The sequence below is a fragment of the Eurypyga helias genome, unplaced genomic scaffold (genome assembly GCF_000690775.1).
Source record: "Eurypyga helias isolate BGI_N326 unplaced genomic scaffold, ASM69077v1 scaffold19786, whole genome shotgun sequence".
NCBI lineage: Eukaryota > Metazoa > Chordata > Aves > Eurypygiformes > Eurypygidae > Eurypyga > Eurypyga helias.
In genome coordinates, this window is record NW_010256270.1 from 17,070 (window position 1) to 36,193 (window position 19,124).

General features: G+C 39.4%; 1 protein-coding gene across 1 annotated transcript in view; it reads left to right on the plus strand.

Moving 5' to 3' along the window:
* SYNPO2 (synaptopodin 2) overlaps nt 1-19,093 on the plus strand; it is a 30,099-nt gene extending 11,006 nt beyond the window's left edge. The window contains exons 4-5 of the mRNA XM_010153628.1: nt 261-2,440; nt 18,196-19,093. Of these exons, the coding sequence (XP_010151930.1) occupies nt 261-2,440; nt 18,196-18,762 (2,747 nt within the window). The 3' untranslated portion in view covers nt 18,763-19,093. The remainder of the gene's footprint in view (nt 1-260; nt 2,441-18,195) is intronic.
* The last annotated feature ends 31 nt before the right edge of the window (nt 19,094-19,124 follow it).

Genomic DNA, 19,124 nt, shown 5'->3' on the forward strand with positions numbered 1-19,124 from the left:
CTACAGAAAGTGATGTAGCCTTTGAACTTGCATGGGTGTGACTCTAAGGAATGCTGGGTATGGAACTTGCAACACAGTTGATATTGGGAGAAAACTCTCAGTATAACGACCTCTCCATGCAAAAGGAATAAAGGTTTTAATATTGGGGAAGAGGACTGGGTAAATTTCAGTACAGATAAACGCAAATCTATTTGTTATTAGTCTCCTTGTATTTTTCAGGGCTGCATGCAATTAAATGTGCACTTCAACTCTTTCCACAGGGCTCCGGCGAAGTGAGAGTCTGTCAGAGAAGCAGGTCAAAGAAGCCAAATCTAAATGTAAAAGTATTGCATTGCTGCTGACAGCAGCTCCCAATCCAAATTCCAAGGGGGTGTTGATGTTCAAGAAGCGTCGTCAAAGGGCGAGGAAATATACTTTAGTTAGCTACGGTACTGGGGAGTTAGAACGTGACGAAGACGAGGGTGAAGAAGGTGAAGGTGAAGAGGGAGACAAAGAAAACACTTTTGAAGTGAGCTTGCTTGCAACGAGTGAGTCAGAAATAGATGAAGATTTCTTCTCTGACCTTGACAACGACAGTAAGATTGTGACGTTTGACTGGGACAGTGGTCTACTTGAGGTTGAAAAGAAGACAAAAAGTGGAGACGAGATGCAGACACTTCCAGAGAGCACAGGTAAAGGGGCCCTCATGTTTGCCAAGAGACGGCAGAGGATGGATCAGATCACAGCCGAGCAAGAGGAGATGAAGGCACGCACAGTGCATACAGAGGAACGAAGGGAAGCCACCATGTCAGAGAACTTCCAGAAAGTCAGCTCCTCGGTCTATCAAACAAAACAGGAAGAAATCTCAAGACAGCAAACCTATGTGAGCAAAAGCTACACAGAAATGAGCCAGAATCATAGCAAAACAGTACAACAAAATGGCTTTGGCTTAGCACCAGACACAAACCTCTCTTTTCAGTCCTCTGAAGCTCAAAAAGCAGCATCTTTGAATAAAACAGCTAAACCCTTCTCTTCTGGCGTTCAAAACAGAGCAGCTGCACCATTTTCACCCACAAGAAATGTCACTAGCCCCCTTTCAGATATACCAGCCCCACCTCCTTACTGCCCTATCAGCCCACCACCCGAGGCTTTATACAGACCTGTTTCAGCTCCTGTAGCCAGCAGAGCTGCCTCAACCGTGTGGTCCCTCCCCGAGCCAACAGAACTCATAGCATCCAGAGATGAAAGGATTGCTGTGCCAGCCAAAAGAACTGGGATACTGCAAGAGGCAAAGAGAAGAAGCACTTCAAAACCTATGTTCACTTTCAAAGAAACACTCGTAAGTCCTAACCCTGCCCTGTTGTCCCTGGTACACAATGCAGAGGGCAAAAAAGGTACTGGAGCTGGTTTTGAGTCAGGACCTGAAGAAGACTACCTCAGTTTGGGAGCAGAAGCTTGCAATTTCATGCAGACCCAAGCATCTAAACAAAAGGCCCCTCCTCCTGTTGCTCCCAAGCCTTCACTCAAGGTCTCTCCTACTGCTGGTACTCCAGTTTCACCAGTTTGGTCACCTCCAGCTGTGGCTTCTAACAAGGCTCCTTCTTTCCCAGCACCAGCCTCACCTCAGGCAGCATATCCTGCACCACTCAAATCTCCACAGTATCCTCAGTCTCCTGCCCACCCCCCAAGTACTCTCAACCTAGCTGGTCCTTTCAAAGGGCCTCAGGCAACCCTAGCGAGTCCAACCCATACGCCCAAGACAACACCAGTCACACCAAGTGCTGGAGGAACAAAGCCACCCTTTGAGATGCCACCAGCTATGAGTGGGAAAGGAGCACAGTTATTTGCCAGAAGGCACTCTCGAATGGAGAAGTATGTGGTAGACTCAGAGACTGTGCAGGCAAACATGGCACGAGCCTCATCTCCAACTCCATCTTTACCAGCTTCTTGGAAATACTCATCTAATGTCCGAGCACCTCCACCTGTCGCTTATAATCCCATCCACTGCCCATCTTATCCTCCTGGTGCTACCAAGCCCTCCTCTAAGTCAACTGCTGCTACCAAAAATACAAAAAGAAAACCTAAGAAAGGTCTCAATGCTTTGGATATTATGAAACATCAGCCTTATCAACTCGATGCATCTTTATTTACTTTTCAACCTCCTAGTACTAAGGAAAACCTTGCGATTAAGCAGACATCAAAGTTGTCCACTTCAAAGCAAGCTCTACCGTTAAGACCACCGAGTGCTGGCTCTCCCCCTAACGTCCGTGCATCTTCAGTGTACTCCGTGCCAGCCTACGGTTCACAACCTTCGTTCCAGTCAAACGCCTCTATCCCCGTAAATGAATCGTATTCACCTACAGGCTACTCTGCATTTTCTAAACCACAAACCACCACATCTTCTTTGTTTACTGCGCCGAGGCCAAAATTTTCAGCAAAGAAAGCTGGCGTCATTGCACAGGTGTGGAAGCCATCAATTATCGAAGAGTAAACCTTGTAGCTGAAACTTAGTGTCCTTTTGGCTTGCAATCAGTCGTTTGCAGTGGTAACCTGGCAAGGAAACAGTGCCAATAGTATTCCTTAACTTACTTAATAATGTCAGATGTATCACCTCAAATCTGGGTCCAAAATATTTGAACTTTCCTAAGGAATCAAGATACGAATTTTAGCACATTTCTGCATATTATCAGACACTTTATACACATAACATCCTGAAATTTGTAGATATCATTGTATTAAGTAAGCAGGACACTAGGTTTTTGCTTTAAGGCTACTACAACAGAAGCAACAGTAAGCAATATTCCTGGTATGTGAGGTTAATAGAGAAGAGCTTGCTTTCTGCTCCCCTCCCCACTTATGTTCTAATGGCCTAGGGATTTGAGGACTTTTTTTTTTAAGAAGTGCCTTATTAAATGATATTAATAGTAATATGTATTACTAACATAGCATAAAATAGATACAGTATTAGACTCTGACTGATCACTAGCAGAATACAACTGGATAGACCTTTGGCCTGCACAGAGCCCCACTGAATTCAGTCAGAATCTGTCCTGGCTCAAAGGTCCTTCCACGGGAATCTGGTTGATCGGCCAGGGGCTTAGTTTGTAAGCTATGTGGATCAGCTGTGATCCAAAATCATGAATAGCCTCTGTGATTTCACAGAGAATGTGCTGTAAGAGATGCTGGATTGTTCTAAAGACTAAAAGAGGTGGAAAGACAGCTGGAAAACTTGTTGAAGATTTCCCATTTTGGGGAAATTAGACATCCTAAGTGCAGACAAATTTTTAGCCAAAATTTGCCTTGAAGCCAGCAAGTAACATAGATGCCAGTAAATCAAAATTATTGAACAGAGAGGTGAGTTGGGTTTTGTTTGCAGCTGCAATGTAATACCACAGTTTCGTGCAAAAGCACAGTTACTGAGAACTGAAGGGAAACACATATTCATGAGTACTGATTATTGCAACCAGGGTAGTATATGCCACAGAAATTAGCACTTGGCAGTAAATTATAAGTATGACCATGTCTTCCTGTTGGTCCCTCCTACACATTCTACTATTTTCACTTGGGGCTTTACAGTGCTTTTTCCCACTTTAAATCTTTATACTCTGTTCTTATACTTTCACTTTTTACTTGCTGTACTGGGGACTAAGGACTGAAATACTGCTGCTGCAGAGAATTCCTAAGAGTCTGTGGTCTTGAAACATACTGTGTATTTCTGCAGTGAATGCACAGTCTTGCTGAAATCCAGGAGCTGTATTTGAACAGTTTAGCACTTTATTCAGTAAGAAGTTCTATTAACATCAGTGGTGCTAGGTCTGAAACAAGGTAGTGTTTCACACAAGCGAGGGTATCAAAATCCATCCCGAGAGTGAAGCTGAAGATTAAAGCATCACTCTTTGAATAAATGAGGCAGAACTCTTGATATATTTGTTTAAACTACCATTCAGCTAGCTACAGACCAGATTATGGAACTTTTATACCATAGGGGCTTTAGTAGAACTATCTATCCTGTTGAAGAAAACATTCCTCAATATGAAAAAAATCCCCTTAGTTTAGTCCCATGATGCAACCAAAGTTGAGAAGAACGCATTTGGTTGCACATGCAGAAAGCAGGCTGGAATCAAAGTCTAATCAGGCCAATAAAAATCACTCCTTTGAATGTTGGATCTCCAAAATCCTAATCTCCCCTTTTCATTTTGGACTGGGATACTGACTGCATTAGAAGAAAATGACTAAGTGATCCATCTCCCTCTTAAAGTTCATGAGAATGATGGGAAATTTGGGGAAAAAAAAAAAGTTTGGAAAACTCAAGAAAGAATTGCACTGCATTTACCTGGAAGCAGAAAGTAGCAATATTTTAATCCTTTGCAGATCTCCCTTCTATCTGTTTTCCACTGTCAATATCTGTATTTTTCTTTTATCATTAAACTTGTCCCTTTCCTCTCTGCCTGTTTGATTTTTTTCCCTTTGGTTTGGTTGCTGTTTTTTTGTTTCACTTACATGTATATTTTAGGTGAAATCTATTTTCTGTGCTAACCTGTTAATATGAAATCTCCTCCCTCCCTTCCCTTTCTCTCCCCTTTCCTCCCTCCTTCCTTCCCTCTTGTAAAAGTTTTATCTGAAGTTACATACACTATTTAGGTAGAGATATAATATGCTGGTATCTACTTGGCATAAAGATACACTGCCAAAGATAAGTAGTGCTGCTAGAGAGATACATACAAATCCAATCAGCCTCATACTGCCTTACAGGTTTTTACTTACAGTGTCCTCCTATAAAATACAGCTGTAAATTATGAACGCACATCTGTACTTGCTCACCCTGCCATCCCAAGAATATTTCCTTAATGAGGAGACTTTTTGCAGTTTTGTGCTTCCACCACAAGTGTTGATGTTGATGCATGTGGCTACTAACAAGGCAGAGCAGCTTCCACAGCACGGCCACCAGTTCACACCAGGCTCAGGTCAGTACCCTCTGGAACTCAGCACCAGCTACGGAGTAGTCCTGTGAAACAGGGGATTACTGACATCTAACTTCTAGCGTATATGTGCCTATACAGCATACCGCTTTCCAAGTAAGAAATAACAAGCATTATTATTCTAATTATCACCAGAAGAACACAGAGGTAAAGCTGGGATCTGTTCTCCTGCAAAGAAAATCCGCTCTCCAGAAAGACAGAAGTTAATAGGAGCTAGAGGAGAGCTGTCGACTGAAACAAAACATTTCAGTTTCCTGAGTCACCTGTCTAGAACTAAATTCACATGAAAGACAGAAACCTCTATCTGCCATCTTTAAAATCATTTTGCTATCTCTTTCATTTTCAGCACAACCCAAAAGTTGACTTCGGAAGTCAACAATATGCAAAAAGTCAGCTTCTGTGACAGCCATATAGAATTCAGCTATTAGCCTATCACCTCCTTACTTTGTCTAAAAGCAAAGGAAAATTTGGATTTTGACCACATTTGGATTCTTTGTTGTCACTCAGATACAAGTATTTCATGTGGCTTATAGCAAGGACAGAAGGATTTTTTTAAAGCACCAGTAAGAGTTAAAAGCAAAAGCCTCAGTGACACTAATCCTCTAAATTCAACTAAAATCTTCTGAAAATCCCATTCAAAGTCCAGCTCTGAATTCAGTTTCATATATACACATCATTCTATATGCACAGTGTTTGAATCCAACTTGGCTTCGAGACTCTTACTAATCAGGTAAGTTGGTAATTCTTATTAATATTTCAGAAGACTAGCCTGCCTGAAGTAAGTGTTTTATCCAAAATGTAATCTCTGTGAAGCAGATGTTTAGAGGAAAGTTGAGCAGTTCATTGTCATAAGCCCAAATTAAAAGCTAATGATGATGCCAAACATAGGTGAAATGTCAAGGGAATTAACAGTTTGTGTAGAGGAGCCATATGAAATTTCACTTTGAAAGGGCAGTGAGCTTTTGTAAATGATTTTCTGAAAAAGCTATTAGATTTATTTTAATATAATATGATAAGGCTACCAAGATGCAATTGTTATGTCTAGTATGTAAGCATATTTAACAGTGAATTTTAGGTCACTCCTAATAACAATACTTCCAATATGTTCACACTAAAAGAGGAATGTAAGTGTTTTACGTTGTTAACACATTTAATTATAGCACACGCCGGAGGTATTATGCTACACCAGTTTGGATCTCACATTCTAGACTGCCTTTTCATGAAAAAAGCTACCTCAATCAAGGGTTTCTGTACTTCCCATTTCTGATTCTGTTATGAACTACTTACTATAAAACCTGAATTGAAAAGTTTTGTGCTGGCAACAAGTAGCTTTTAGACAGACAGTACAATTTCTGTTGCAAAAATAAAAGACAAAAACTTAGTTCTTGAAAAAAGAACTGCTAAATTTCTCCCCTTTCTCTAGGAGAACCACTCTTATCTTTTGCTGAGCAGGAACATGATAACGTATTATGAAACAGAGAAAGATATTTCAACGATTTTCTTTCTGTAGGAATATTTACGTAGTAAACATTACCATCTCTTGCAAATATGCCTCATTCTTTAGCCTTCTGCTCTCTTAAGGAAGAAATAATTTTGCCAGTGTCCTAAGACGTGATAATATCCAATGACTAAGCTGCTTGGTTCCAAAAGCACCCAGGTCTCTATGATACACTTGTATTAAGCCTTGCAGCAGAGAATGCCCAATTCTCTCCTAGCCACGCTGACAATTCACTTTGGAATCAAACCAATGCCATTTTGAGATCAACCATCAAAAGAAGGTTTCAGCTAAATTTTGTCTGGTCTTCTTGTAGTGACCCTAATTTTATATACTTAGTTTTATTTGTTTTATTTTGTATATCTGATTTTATTTTATATGAGACATTCAAGAGTCGAGACACCAAATGAGCCCTAAAACTGCAGTGACCCATTTTGCTGTCACCTCAGCAATCATGTAGCAATGAGTTTATTTTATTTTTTTGGCAGAGTGCTAATAATTCACACTAAAATGAATGTTCAGAGTTCACACAAAGTTGTATTTGAAGTAAAGAAATACTAAGAGGTTGAGGTGTTAGCAGGCTCCAGAAATCAGGAAGTGAGGGGCTGATGTGTGGTTCGGACAGGAAAATGAGCACTTAATGGCAGAGCATCAATCTTGAGAGAAAACACTGCTAGGATTAGAGGGAGCCAGGCGGTGGGGTGAAAACTCCAGGAAAAAAGCCGAGGCTGCACAGGATAAAATATGTGTCAGAGGATCGTGAAGTACTGAAGGTACAAGAGAAGAAGCCAACCAGCAAGAAGGGTTCAATTATTCTGCAGAGATAGCTGACTATTCTGGCCTTTTTGAGGAAATTTTCTAGATTATTCTTGGATGACAGAGTGCTCACATCACTGGGCAGGATTTTTTTTCCTCTACTGTTTGCAAGCAGATATTGTAAAAGACCCCAAATTATAACAGCCAGCAAAAAGAAAAAAGTGAGCTTTTTTCTCAAGCAGGCCCCATCAACAGGCTACTGCTCTGAGAGTCAACAGATCTACAAACACATTATCCTAGACAGCTCCTATATGTGAGAGTTTTCTACAGAGCTAAGGTGAACTCTGATAAAAGATTAGAAGCAATTACAAAGAGAACTTGACATCACAGTGATGTGGGAGGAGCACTGTTTATCAAGCATCCAGGATGACACTTCAGCAAAGGAACAGCCTTACCATCATGCTCTGCTGCTACAGCATCTCTGCAGGGAATCCTCTGTGCACTACGAGGTAGGGATGTAGCCGTGAAACAACAGAACTCTTTGCAACTAACGCTTTGCAAAATCTTTCTCCTCTCTTTTTCCAGGATCCTTTTCCAGATTTTGTAGCTCTAAGAATAAAAAACGATTGGTTATAAAAAGATCCACTCTCCCAGGCTTGCCTTTTTAACAAAACGTTACAACTTTCTTTGCCTGAAGTTAAATGCCCAGGATTCCACGGATCACTTTGGCAGTTCAGCATGGCAAGTGCAAACCTTAATTACAGATCTTGGCACAATGACATTTATAATGAGTCTACTCAGCTGGAAATAGAAATGTTAGACAAAGAAGAAACTTGACAAGATCTTCAAAAACTTGTGGATTCAGAAGCTCTGAATGACTCACCACTGGTCTATTTCTTGGGAAAATATGCACGCACGGTAATTTCACAGCACACTTGGTGCCACCCTCACAACTTCAGAGAGCTCATGACGACGACTGTTGTACTTTATAGTAAACATTACCTTTGCATGTGATTACTAAGGGAGGAGTTGGAATCACTCGAGAGCTATGTTTAACAAGTGTTTTTCAGGCTGGTTTCTTACTGCAGGAAGTACTTTAGCTTTTTTACCAAATTTTTTAGAAAGTAGGAAAAATCCCGAAGCTCAGTGAAATACTATGTTGGAAGGATCTCTACAGAAGCAGACTTTAACTCTTGCTTTACAAGTTTAAGACCAACCATATGACAACATTTCTACAGTTTTAACGTTTGCTTCCTTGAGTAAGGCAGGCAAAGACTTTCATCTTTATATAGCACGCTAATCAAGTCTCCCGTTAGCCTCTGCAGTTTTCAGAGGAAAAACACCTATTCCTGTTCGTAATGATCTTGACAAACTGTGTTTAAATTTCAGTGCATGTGAAACCTTCACAAACTTATGCGGTAGTATGTTATAACAACTGCACATTCCTTTAGGCTGAGAAAACTCAGCTATGAGAAAAATAACTCACTGAACCATTCTTATGGATTGATTGACTCTCTGGATGAAGACTTCCTGTGTGAGGTACTCAATGTAACAACAGTAAGTGTTTTCAAACAAGAACCCTTGATTCTTTTGCATGTCTTTAAGACAGACATCTTCAAACAGTGAGTCCCCTCATAATTCCAGGCAACTGAAAGATAAGCTGCTATGGAACTAACCACGTCATTTCTAAATAGGTGTAAAGACTAAACCATTAAACAGATGGAGTATTTCTCTTGATGTTTCCATCTATATCTGAAACAATAGATTTTAACTCATTTAGGAAATGCACAACAAACAGAAGGAGAAACATTACAGAAATAAAATACACTCCCAATCACCATAACACATTGGATTACAAAGGGTGACGTGGAGCACAACACTCATTGATTTCAGTATGAGCTTTAGCCAATTGCAAAGCAAAGAATTCAGTACATCTATATTAGAAGCAAACGTTTCCATACAGTAATGACCTAAGGACAAGTATTTTCAGTTTTTCAAAGGAATTTTTTGCAAAAAATCCCATTAAAAAAAAGTCAGTAACTGCTAGTCATTTTTTCTTTGAGCTGTGAGAATGCTACTTCTTACAGTCTCACTGTGCAGGTTGTTGCTGGTACCTGGCTTCATTACTGTAAACAAAAGCAAAGCATGGGCATCTGGGTACACTTAACTTTTCTTCCTAGAGTCTTGGTAATTTTTGCACATCAGGCCTGCAACTTAAAGTGGAACCTCAGCATGTGACAAGAAAACCTCAAAATCTGCTGGCAGTTTAATTTTTCTTGGTTAAGTAAACAGTTGCAGATATGTAAGGCTATTGGCCAGTTCTAACCATGCTACCTGAATATCTTTTATGAACCAAACTGGGCTGTAGGTTTCTTCAGAAAAGGTTTCCACATACTTACTTGCTGCTTGTTCAGCTTTTGTCGGAAAGGGCAGAGGGGTGACAAATTAGAAAAAAAATTCATCATGGCATTCCATTAAAACTTCAAAGGACTATACAGAATGAAAGGCAGCAACATAACTTTTTACAGTGATGTAAATCTGCACCTGCACTCTGTTGCACAGCTGGGAGCGTTTCAGATGTACAAAAGGATAAGCCTTTCCTAGCCTAAGATTACTTTCAGAGAGGTGTTTGGGTAGAGAAAATGGACAGACTTGGTACTGCTACAGGAACAGCACTGAAGTCAGCAGCTGACCCTATGTATATGTAATTATGAAAAAACAATATTAAACACTACCTTTTAGATAGCAAAGTGAGGCACTTGGAATTAATGTTAATCCAACTGTCCTGGGCATTCAAAGACATCTGTAATTGTGTCGTCATCTGCTATTTTTTTCTGTAGGACTCCAGACTCAATTCAGGGCACAGAATGGTACTGCTCATCTGACTAACAGCTCTTGGCTGTTCTGTTTTGACATTGTTCCATGCCTAGCACCATTCCTTAATGTACGCTCATCAAAGTGTCCTCTTCATGCAGAATTGTTTCCTAAATGAAACCCTGAAACAGCACTGGATGAGGCAGAAGTCCTTAAATTGAATCAAAATACATATGCACCAGGCAATTAAATGCTTGCATTTCAGAGCTTTTGAATACTTCACCTTCCAACTTCACTAGCATTGCTTCAAGGTAGCTTTGTGTGTTTAAGAGCCAGTGGTTTCCTAGGCACAACAAACCAAACCCCAGAATACTATCATATAGCACACTGTAACCAACAGGTTCCTCCAGCACAGTTTGAACTACAGTCGACAACTGCCATCATGCTGCTACAGGAATTGGCGGCAAATGCACGTCGATGTCCCACTTGTGAATCAGCACTGGGAGGATGGCATGGGTTTCCAATGGAGCTTCACAGTATTTTCTGACAGGAGAGAGAGCCAGAAAGGACAAACTCCATTGCTCTGGGGAAGAAATGTCCCTGGAACTCTGGAGGAAAGCATTCAGTAGTGTGCACAGCTTCTTTTCCCGAAGTGTACCTTCCTTGCCCCATTTATTAATCTTCTGCTTTTCCTGGTCTCCTTATTGTAGCCTCACTGCGAGATACACAGGTCAATTTTCCATTCCTTATGTTTCTCATCCAAGCTCAGGATCCTTGGCTATCAGGTCCTACTCTCATCACTCTCCAAGCTGGTGTTGAATACAGATTTTTCCTTCCGTATCAAGTATTACCAGCTCCTGGTTTTGCTTTGTCCAGTCTCTTCTCCGCTCTTGCCTTGTCTGTTTCTTCTACCTGTTGAAAGCCTGCTTCTTGTCCCTGTATTCAGATACGACATTCTCCCCTCTGGGAGCTGTGGAGCACTTCAGTGACTTCTCCAGCCTGTGAAAATACACATAGCCCACAGTTTAGACAGGCAGAGAACTCACAGGACAGTTTCCTTGTTCTCCAAAGACATCACCACCTACAGTAGCTTAGGCCTGTAATAATGAATAAAATCCTTCTGCCTAACAAAGTATTATGGCTGCTAACAGAGTTCTCAGGAACTAGCTGTAAAAAGCTAGGTGCTCCTATTGAGCCTACATAAGGCTCTCAGCTTGAATATACACAGGCAAGTTTGCATGGAAATATGAGACACTCCAGATACAAAGATTAACCTAAAGCATGTAGTGGTATCACTTTTAAAGGAAAAGGATGCTAGAATTTTTTGTTATTGACATATATGTTTTCCTACTCTTACGCTGTGAAATGGCTGAACTATATATGTTCATTTGGCTGAAAGGCATCTGAAATGGCTGGATCATTTGGGATGAAGGAAACAAGGAAAAAACCCCAAAAGGACTGAAAATTTCAGTTTGAAAGATCTGACAAGAAAAGTCTTAAGGAACTGGATAATTTAAGTTTTAGCTTGGATATGTTCAGCAACAATTGTGCCACTGCCTTTAAGTATTACAATGTAATTAGTATTTATTTTCTTTGATGTTAGAAAAAAATATCATTAAACTTCACTTCGTATCTATTAAAAACCCCTTCACTGTTATACAAAACAGCAAGGTCAGAAACTAGGACCAACTTTGCCCTTGTTTTTCAAATATTCATTCACGAGACTTCATCTTCTAAGACCTTCCTCTAGGCTGTGTAATATAAAAGTCCAGCAGGTGGCAGCAAATATTCTTCCTCACAAGAAAGAAACTATTCCAAAGAAAGCTAAGATGCCTATGGCCAAAAAAGTTACAGCCATTTGCTTTTTATAGACATAACTGTATTGTGTTTTGATACTCGTGTACAAATGAAGTTTAAATGATAATGGAAAGCACTGATTTTCTTTCACTTACACAGGTGCCAACTGAGCTGAGTAAATAATTTATAGAGTTAGCAGCACCCTTATGTTACTTTCCCATGTAGTCATTTTGCAGTAGTGAAGGCCTAATTCTAATATCCTTCTTTTCTACCATTACCTGACAACTAAAAAGGACTTTATTGCCAAAAGCAGAATTTATCACAAAGCTTATGTAAGATGGTTGACAGTAACAGTTTGTTCCATTACTTTGTGTACGCATGATTAAAATAAGACTATTCTCACCTGAAATAATACAGTTATAAACAATCTAAACTTAGAATAAATTAGATTCCAGTCCTAAATTTCCCTATAAATTTTTGAAAGGAAGCCCTGACAAGACAGCTTTGAGGAAGTTAGGACCAGACATGAACTATGTGATCCTAATCTATTACTTGTCTCAGTACAGCCACTGGCAAGGCTTTAAATGTTAGACAGGTAAGATGCTCTGCCTCTACAGTCAGTAGTATCCCCATTAACCAAAATGCTGCATTCCAGTTTTAGCTTGCTATACATTATTTCCAGAGTTTTAAATAAATACAATTTTCCCACTTCAAAATTTTTGGTATTCATGTTATAAAATAGCTGTAGCATTTAATCCAGAGCTAGCAGCATTTCAGAGAGAAATTACTTATTCATTACACAAAGTTTAAATTGTAAATTGTTTGGATGAAAAAAGATATAATAAGATTAACAGTATGTCTCCCTTCTATACACTGTTTAGTTAAAAAATATGAAGTGCTTGTTTTATGTTTAAAAAAAATGAAAAGAAGGAAAGAATTAAAGGCATAAAAATAAAGTATTAGTTATTTTGTCCTAACATTTTCTCACGCTTGGTCTCTAACTGCAGTAGCCATTACAAGCCCATAGAAAACAAAATGAGAAATGCTTCACTTCAGGCTTTTTATAAAGACAGAGCCATTTTTTGACATTGTACAATTGTTTGATCTACTCCCTCCTCCTTTGTCCCCTTTTTGTGTAAACATCAGCCGGCCGCTAATGTTAACTCAGATTTGAATGTACCTTGATATGGGATTAAGGACCAGGACTATCAAGTGAAAATAAGACTGCCTTAGTGACTTAGACACCTTTTCTGAAGTGATTTAACCAGGTGGGAGTCTGTGTTGCAGGGAGTTTCACTGAGACATGAACTAGTAAGAGCCCAATCTGCTTTTGAAAATAGACCTCTTGACTTTTTACGAAAACTGAATATATGTCTCCTCGTCAAACTGGTGACGAGGCAGTTCCAGCATGCAAACATAGGAACGGCTTTCACTTGTCAAGGAGATGTGCCACCTGAGACAGAAAAACGCTTTTTGTGCCATCATTTCACTAAGTAGTATTTTACATTCCTGTTTGGACTATAAAATGAAAAATCCCTTTTCTGACTCTTGCCTTTAAAATTTGCACTATTTTATGAAACGAAGTGTTGGTCTTTTTGTCCTTTGTCTTTTCATAACGATCAAGAAATTTGAAATAGCAGTAAGTTCCAAATAACCGATTTTTCTAGACCATTGATTGTTGAATACAAGGTAGGCAGTCACACTCCTTCAACTTATACTCAACAGATACCATTTCTAAGTACTGTGTTCACATTCACTGACTTATATATACTGAAATAGTTTCTTTTGGAAGTAGCATTACAATTGGTTCAGTTTATATTAACACACAGCTTATAAACATCAAAGAGGCTTGTGGTACAATAAATGTTTGCGTCACAGACCGGTTTATAAATAGTTTGCATTTTTAAAATCAATGTTAACCTAAACCTAAAATTTAATCTGTTTGCACAGACAGCCAGGCAGTCAGCAGCTGTTAGGATTCTGTGATTGCACTGGACAACTCTGAACTGCCCATCCTCTTCCTGACACCAAGAATCACTTTCTCTTCTGTAATTACTGTAGAAAAGATCTTTGCCTCTGAAAACGTTCACATAAGGCAATGGAAAAGAACAAACTGATCACTGCACAGGGTTCTGGTTTGTTTAGCAGAATACTTCAAATGCCAGTATGGTATTGTAATGAATGTCTTACAAGACTACAGTAATCCAATATGTGTTAATGTAATAATTCTGCCAGCATATCACTCTTCTTGCCCTTCTCCCTCAATTTCTGCAAAGAAGAATGGAAAATCTCTACCCTTCTATTTATGATCTTGTAGGGTAGAAAATTATTCTCTATTTGCACTTCATACTTCTTACTGTCTCACTTAGGATCTGGGGTTTGTGCATTCTTTTTAGTACATGCTTGTCAAAAGATGTATCTCCAAGAACTAAATATGAAGGGAAAATAATAGAAAGTATCATAATGTCTAGCTGCTGCTGTCCAGTAAATGAATGATGAATTCCAGTGACTAAATGTTGCCTTAATTCCAAACTGTGTTTGTTAGTTTGAAGGGCCTGAACACCAAATTAGTGACAGAAATCAGTATATCAGTATCACATACAGATCTGCTTTGCATTTAGAAATGTTCAGACCGAGATTTCCAATCTAGGAACACCACTACCAGTAATAAAAATTAACTATTTTGAATGAAAACAAGGCAATATTGATCATCTCTCAGTTCCTGCATCTGAGATGCTTGCATTTTAGCAAAATTATGCTTTTCTACAAGTGCTTCAAACCTGTTTACCACAAAGTGTGAAAAAATGTGTGACAATAAATATATTCAGAAGCCAAAGATTATTCAATTTCAGAATAAAGTTGGGGTAGATAGAAATGTTTTAATTTTTAACTCAATAAATTATTGCCAATGTCAACATGCAATGTACAAAAACCTGCTCTGCAGTGTGCTATTGGATTACTTTTACTACAACAGATACAACCATAACAATCTTAGCAGTCAGAAGTGTTAAGAGACGAAATTCCTCCTCCTTAAGGGAAACACTGAGGCATTCTGGTGTACTGCACATAACTGATATATTTGCTACAGTCCTTCCATGGGTGATGAAAGAAATTAATTTCACAGAAATTAAATTCTGTGAAAACACAGGAAAATTAGAATAATATTCCCCTGAATCCAAAGGGTTATAACTGTTTCACGCTGTAGTCACTTGAGGAAACTCAGTAGAATTGTTTCAGGCCCAAACTGATATTTAATTTTCCTAGATTTATTAAAAATAAAATTAATATAATTTTTTTTCATTGTCTCTGAGCTCATGGAAATGTAGATGATGATAACTGCTTTTTAGGAAAACTGTAATTCGAAATAACTAAGGCTCACTTTAGCCAAATACATTTTCACCTTCTTGGATCTTCTGAGTCTTCAAACCCTCTTCAGCCCACCTTCAGCATAGTTCTGACTTTTTCTCTTTGGGAAATGCAGAGAATTCAGCCAGCTCCTTCTACCAATAGCCTCTTCCCTTCAAAAATTATTAGTCCACTCCTCCTCCCCATCAAAAGTCAGACAGTCAGAGACATTTTATTTGGAAATTAGTAAGTAAGTGAGGCTCTTTCTTAACTTTTTCCTCAAATTCCTTCAGACCCTTACGGAATGGACAAAGTATTTCAGCCTTTTTCCAGGTTCCATCTGGAATGCTATTTGCCCTTGCAGATTTTGTCCTCTCATAATCCAAAAAGATTAGCCTTAGTTAAAAACACACACTGTTCAGCCCCTGATTCATGGAAGGAGAGATTAATCCTTACTTACCAAATCTAGAGGAAATAGTTATGCAATTTCACGTTAGAATTTTAAAGTTAAAAAACCAGCCTATCATCAGAACTGTGTCTAAATACAAGCTACCAAGTGGAAAAGGAGAAGAATTTGATTGGTCCATGAATACCAAACAAGAACTGCCTACAGATGAGAATGGCCCAGCTGACAGTACCATAGTGTGACAGTTTGATCTTGCAGCAGTAGCTTGCTTGCTGTGATTTGAATGTGGGTTGAACAATTATCCAGAAGGAAGGAATCATTGATTACTTTCAGTGACACAGATCTTACTGAATGTGTTCACTGTACTCAGTGTGAGTAGCCTCCAAACAAGGTACTTGGCACCTAAAAACCTGTCCATTGGGGCATTCTTTAGACAACCTGCTCTGTTTTTTCTCCCAGAATGAAGTTGCTTAGATGATGGCTAATAACATCAAGTCTAGAAACGTACATGAACATGCAAGATCCACAATGTACTTCCCTCTGTGCAACTGTATCTTCTTAGTTTCATGGTTCAGGTTATCAGATATTAATTTCTAATAGAAACTGTGTCTCATTTTACATACTTATTTTGATTTTGCACCTTTTACAAATTTTTCTTGCCAACAATTTAAACAAAATACAGTAACCAGGCTTGCTGAATAAGCTCTTTCCTGTGGATTCAGTGAAGAAAGAAATTGCAATACATTAGAGGAGGAAGTACTCTGACTGGCCTATCAGGGTCTGTCACTCACAGGCCCCAAGCATGACCTGGACTCTTATTTTCTAGGCAAAAAAAAAGAGATCCCTTCCATCACGTGAATACACAGAGAAACTTTAATCCATTCTTGACAGCATATAACTGCGTCTACGGGAAAAAAGGTTTCTAAATTTTCTTTTATTCACTTACCTTCCGGTTGGGTAATTCTAGCTTTTATATGATATCATCTTAGAGCACTCGGCTGGGACCTGTTTATTTGTGATGATCTGATCACCCACATTTTAATGTTCGATTAGCTCAATGTTTATGTGAGGATTCTTAAAAATTAACTGAGCTAAGTTGCCCAAAAGTAAATATTTTTTTCTGGACAGAAGTAGAACCTCATGAAAATTTGCCTTAAGTATGTGAGGATAAGATTAATAATGTTGGGAAATTTCTTCTCTGAAGCTGCAAACTGCAAATAGCTGGTCATAGCTAAAAGGTGAAAAGATAGTCCTGTTACAAATCATCAGTTGTGAAACTTGTCAAAACTCTCATAACATAACCTCTGCGTGTCACTCTACACTTCTGTTAAGAGATTCAGACAGCACCACCAAAATAACTCAAAATAATTAAATCAGTAGTCTCTTTCTCAGTTTCCATCTCTGATATACAAGGCTGATATTAAAACATGATGTAAAAGCCTGCGAGAAGCGAAGGGTTTCTTAAATGTGTCAAGACTGTGGGACAGAAAAGGCTATAAAAATGACATTTCTATGTGAATCTTTGCTAGATTAGCTATACCTTGTATGATCAGATACCTACTGGCTGTTATCTAGATCATGCTCACAGTATTCTAAGTTTTGGAAGCTAGTTAGGAAAAGCAATACAGGCCAATGTTTGAATTAAATTCTTGCAAAGCCTTTGGCAAAAGAGCCTGGAATTTCACACTGGACTTCAGAATTAAAGGCATTTAAACCTCATGATATGAAACAAGGGGTGTAAATTAGTGAGTTTAGGAACCACATGTATAGAGGCTACTTGGTAAGAACAATGTAATTTGTCCCACATCTGGCTTGGGGAAAAGGATATACCTGTTTTGTATGCTGCCAAATGACTGTTGCAGCAGAACCTTCTCATGAACACAGTTTCTGTTTCAAAGTGCTGCATTACTAAGAAGATTAGGATTTGTCAAATATGAATGGATTGTTCCTATAAATGGGTCGGAATGTACTGAAATTTTGAGGGCATTGCCTTTTAAAGAAGCCAGGTTAAGTAGCGTCATGTAAGGATATTAAGTGAATGATTGCATTAATGTCTTTAACTTTTTGTGTTCATTTCTGTGCCCTGAAAAGTGAAAACTAGGGTAAGTCTAATAATTTTAAAGAAATGCCTTTCCCATAAGGAGATTGCCAAAGATATGTTCTCAGACAGATGTCCTAGCCAGAGCCTGTTAGGCTCAAATAAATTAGGCTATGCCTGCATGTTAAGAAGGATCTCATAAACACACACAGAACTGTCACAACGAGACTTCCTTTTTGATTAGTAAGAATGGTCTTTTCAGAACAAGGCACACTAGCTAAGTAGTGGAAAAGCTGCACAGTGGACAACATAATTGTACCTTTTCAATAAAAGCCTGTCTTTCGTCTATTTGCTTTCCTCAAGATTTCAATTTGCTCTGCCTTTGTTCCTGTTTCTTTCTCTGCCGCCTTTTTAACACCTCTCTTTACACTAAATTAAAGTATTAAAAAGTACCCATAGACATAAAAAGGGATTGCCAGGATATCGTGTGTTTTCAGGGTCTGTTCCAGTTTGGAAGCAAAGTGAAGGGGGCTTCCTTTTTTGTTGTTTAATAATTGTAACTATATTTGGTATTTTATTTTTCTAGGAAAGAAGCAGTGGACGCTCATTATCACTTCCTGGGAGACCTTCTTCATTCATTTCTCCAGCCATGTCTCCTACTTCCCCTCTTATATTTCAGCCTGCCCCTGATTACTTCGGCAAGCCAGACACAGCAGCTGACAGGCCTGGCAAGAGACTGACTCCCTGGGAAGCAGCGGCAAGATCCCCTCTTGGCCTAGTGGATGAAGCTTTTGGGCCCCAAAGTATGCAGGAATCCATTGCCGCTAACGTAGTATCAGCTGCTCGCAGGAAAACACTTCCTGAGCCACCACATGAATGGAAGCAGAAGGTTTCTTATGAGCCTCCAGCCCCCAGTGGTAGTGTAGCCGTCATAGGAGGGAAGCAATCGGGTATTGTGTCACCACCCAAAAGCTCCCTTTCTGTCCCAAGTGCCACCACGCAGGCTGGCTCTCAGCTGCAGTATGCTTACTGTAGTCAACGGTCCAGAACAGATCCTGATATAATGTCCATGGATTCCAGGTCTGACTACTGCTTGTCAACAGCTGATTCAAACCACAATCCACAGCCAAGGGGATGGAGGCGCCCAACATGAGCCGCTGGAGGGCCTGGCTTATTCTCCCTTCTTCCAGCTTCACAAGCCTTAGATCTGAGTGGGAGAAGGAAGGTTTCTTGCTGGCTTGACTGTCTCTGAACTAAAGAAACGAGGAGGCAAAATTGAACGCAGCACAGTTTTCAGATGACTGCAGGGCTAGCAGCCTCTAGAACAGACTCAGTTTTACACCCAACCTAAGATTGTTTGATTCTTCAAAAGGCAAAAATACATGTTTGTTGGGGTGGGCATGGGATGAAAGTGGGGTAAGCAATGTGCTTGACACAAAATTCTAGAAAGGATGTAGATGGAGTCAATACAAGTGCTTGGAGTTGTGAAATGGGGGGGGGGGGGGGGGGGGGGGG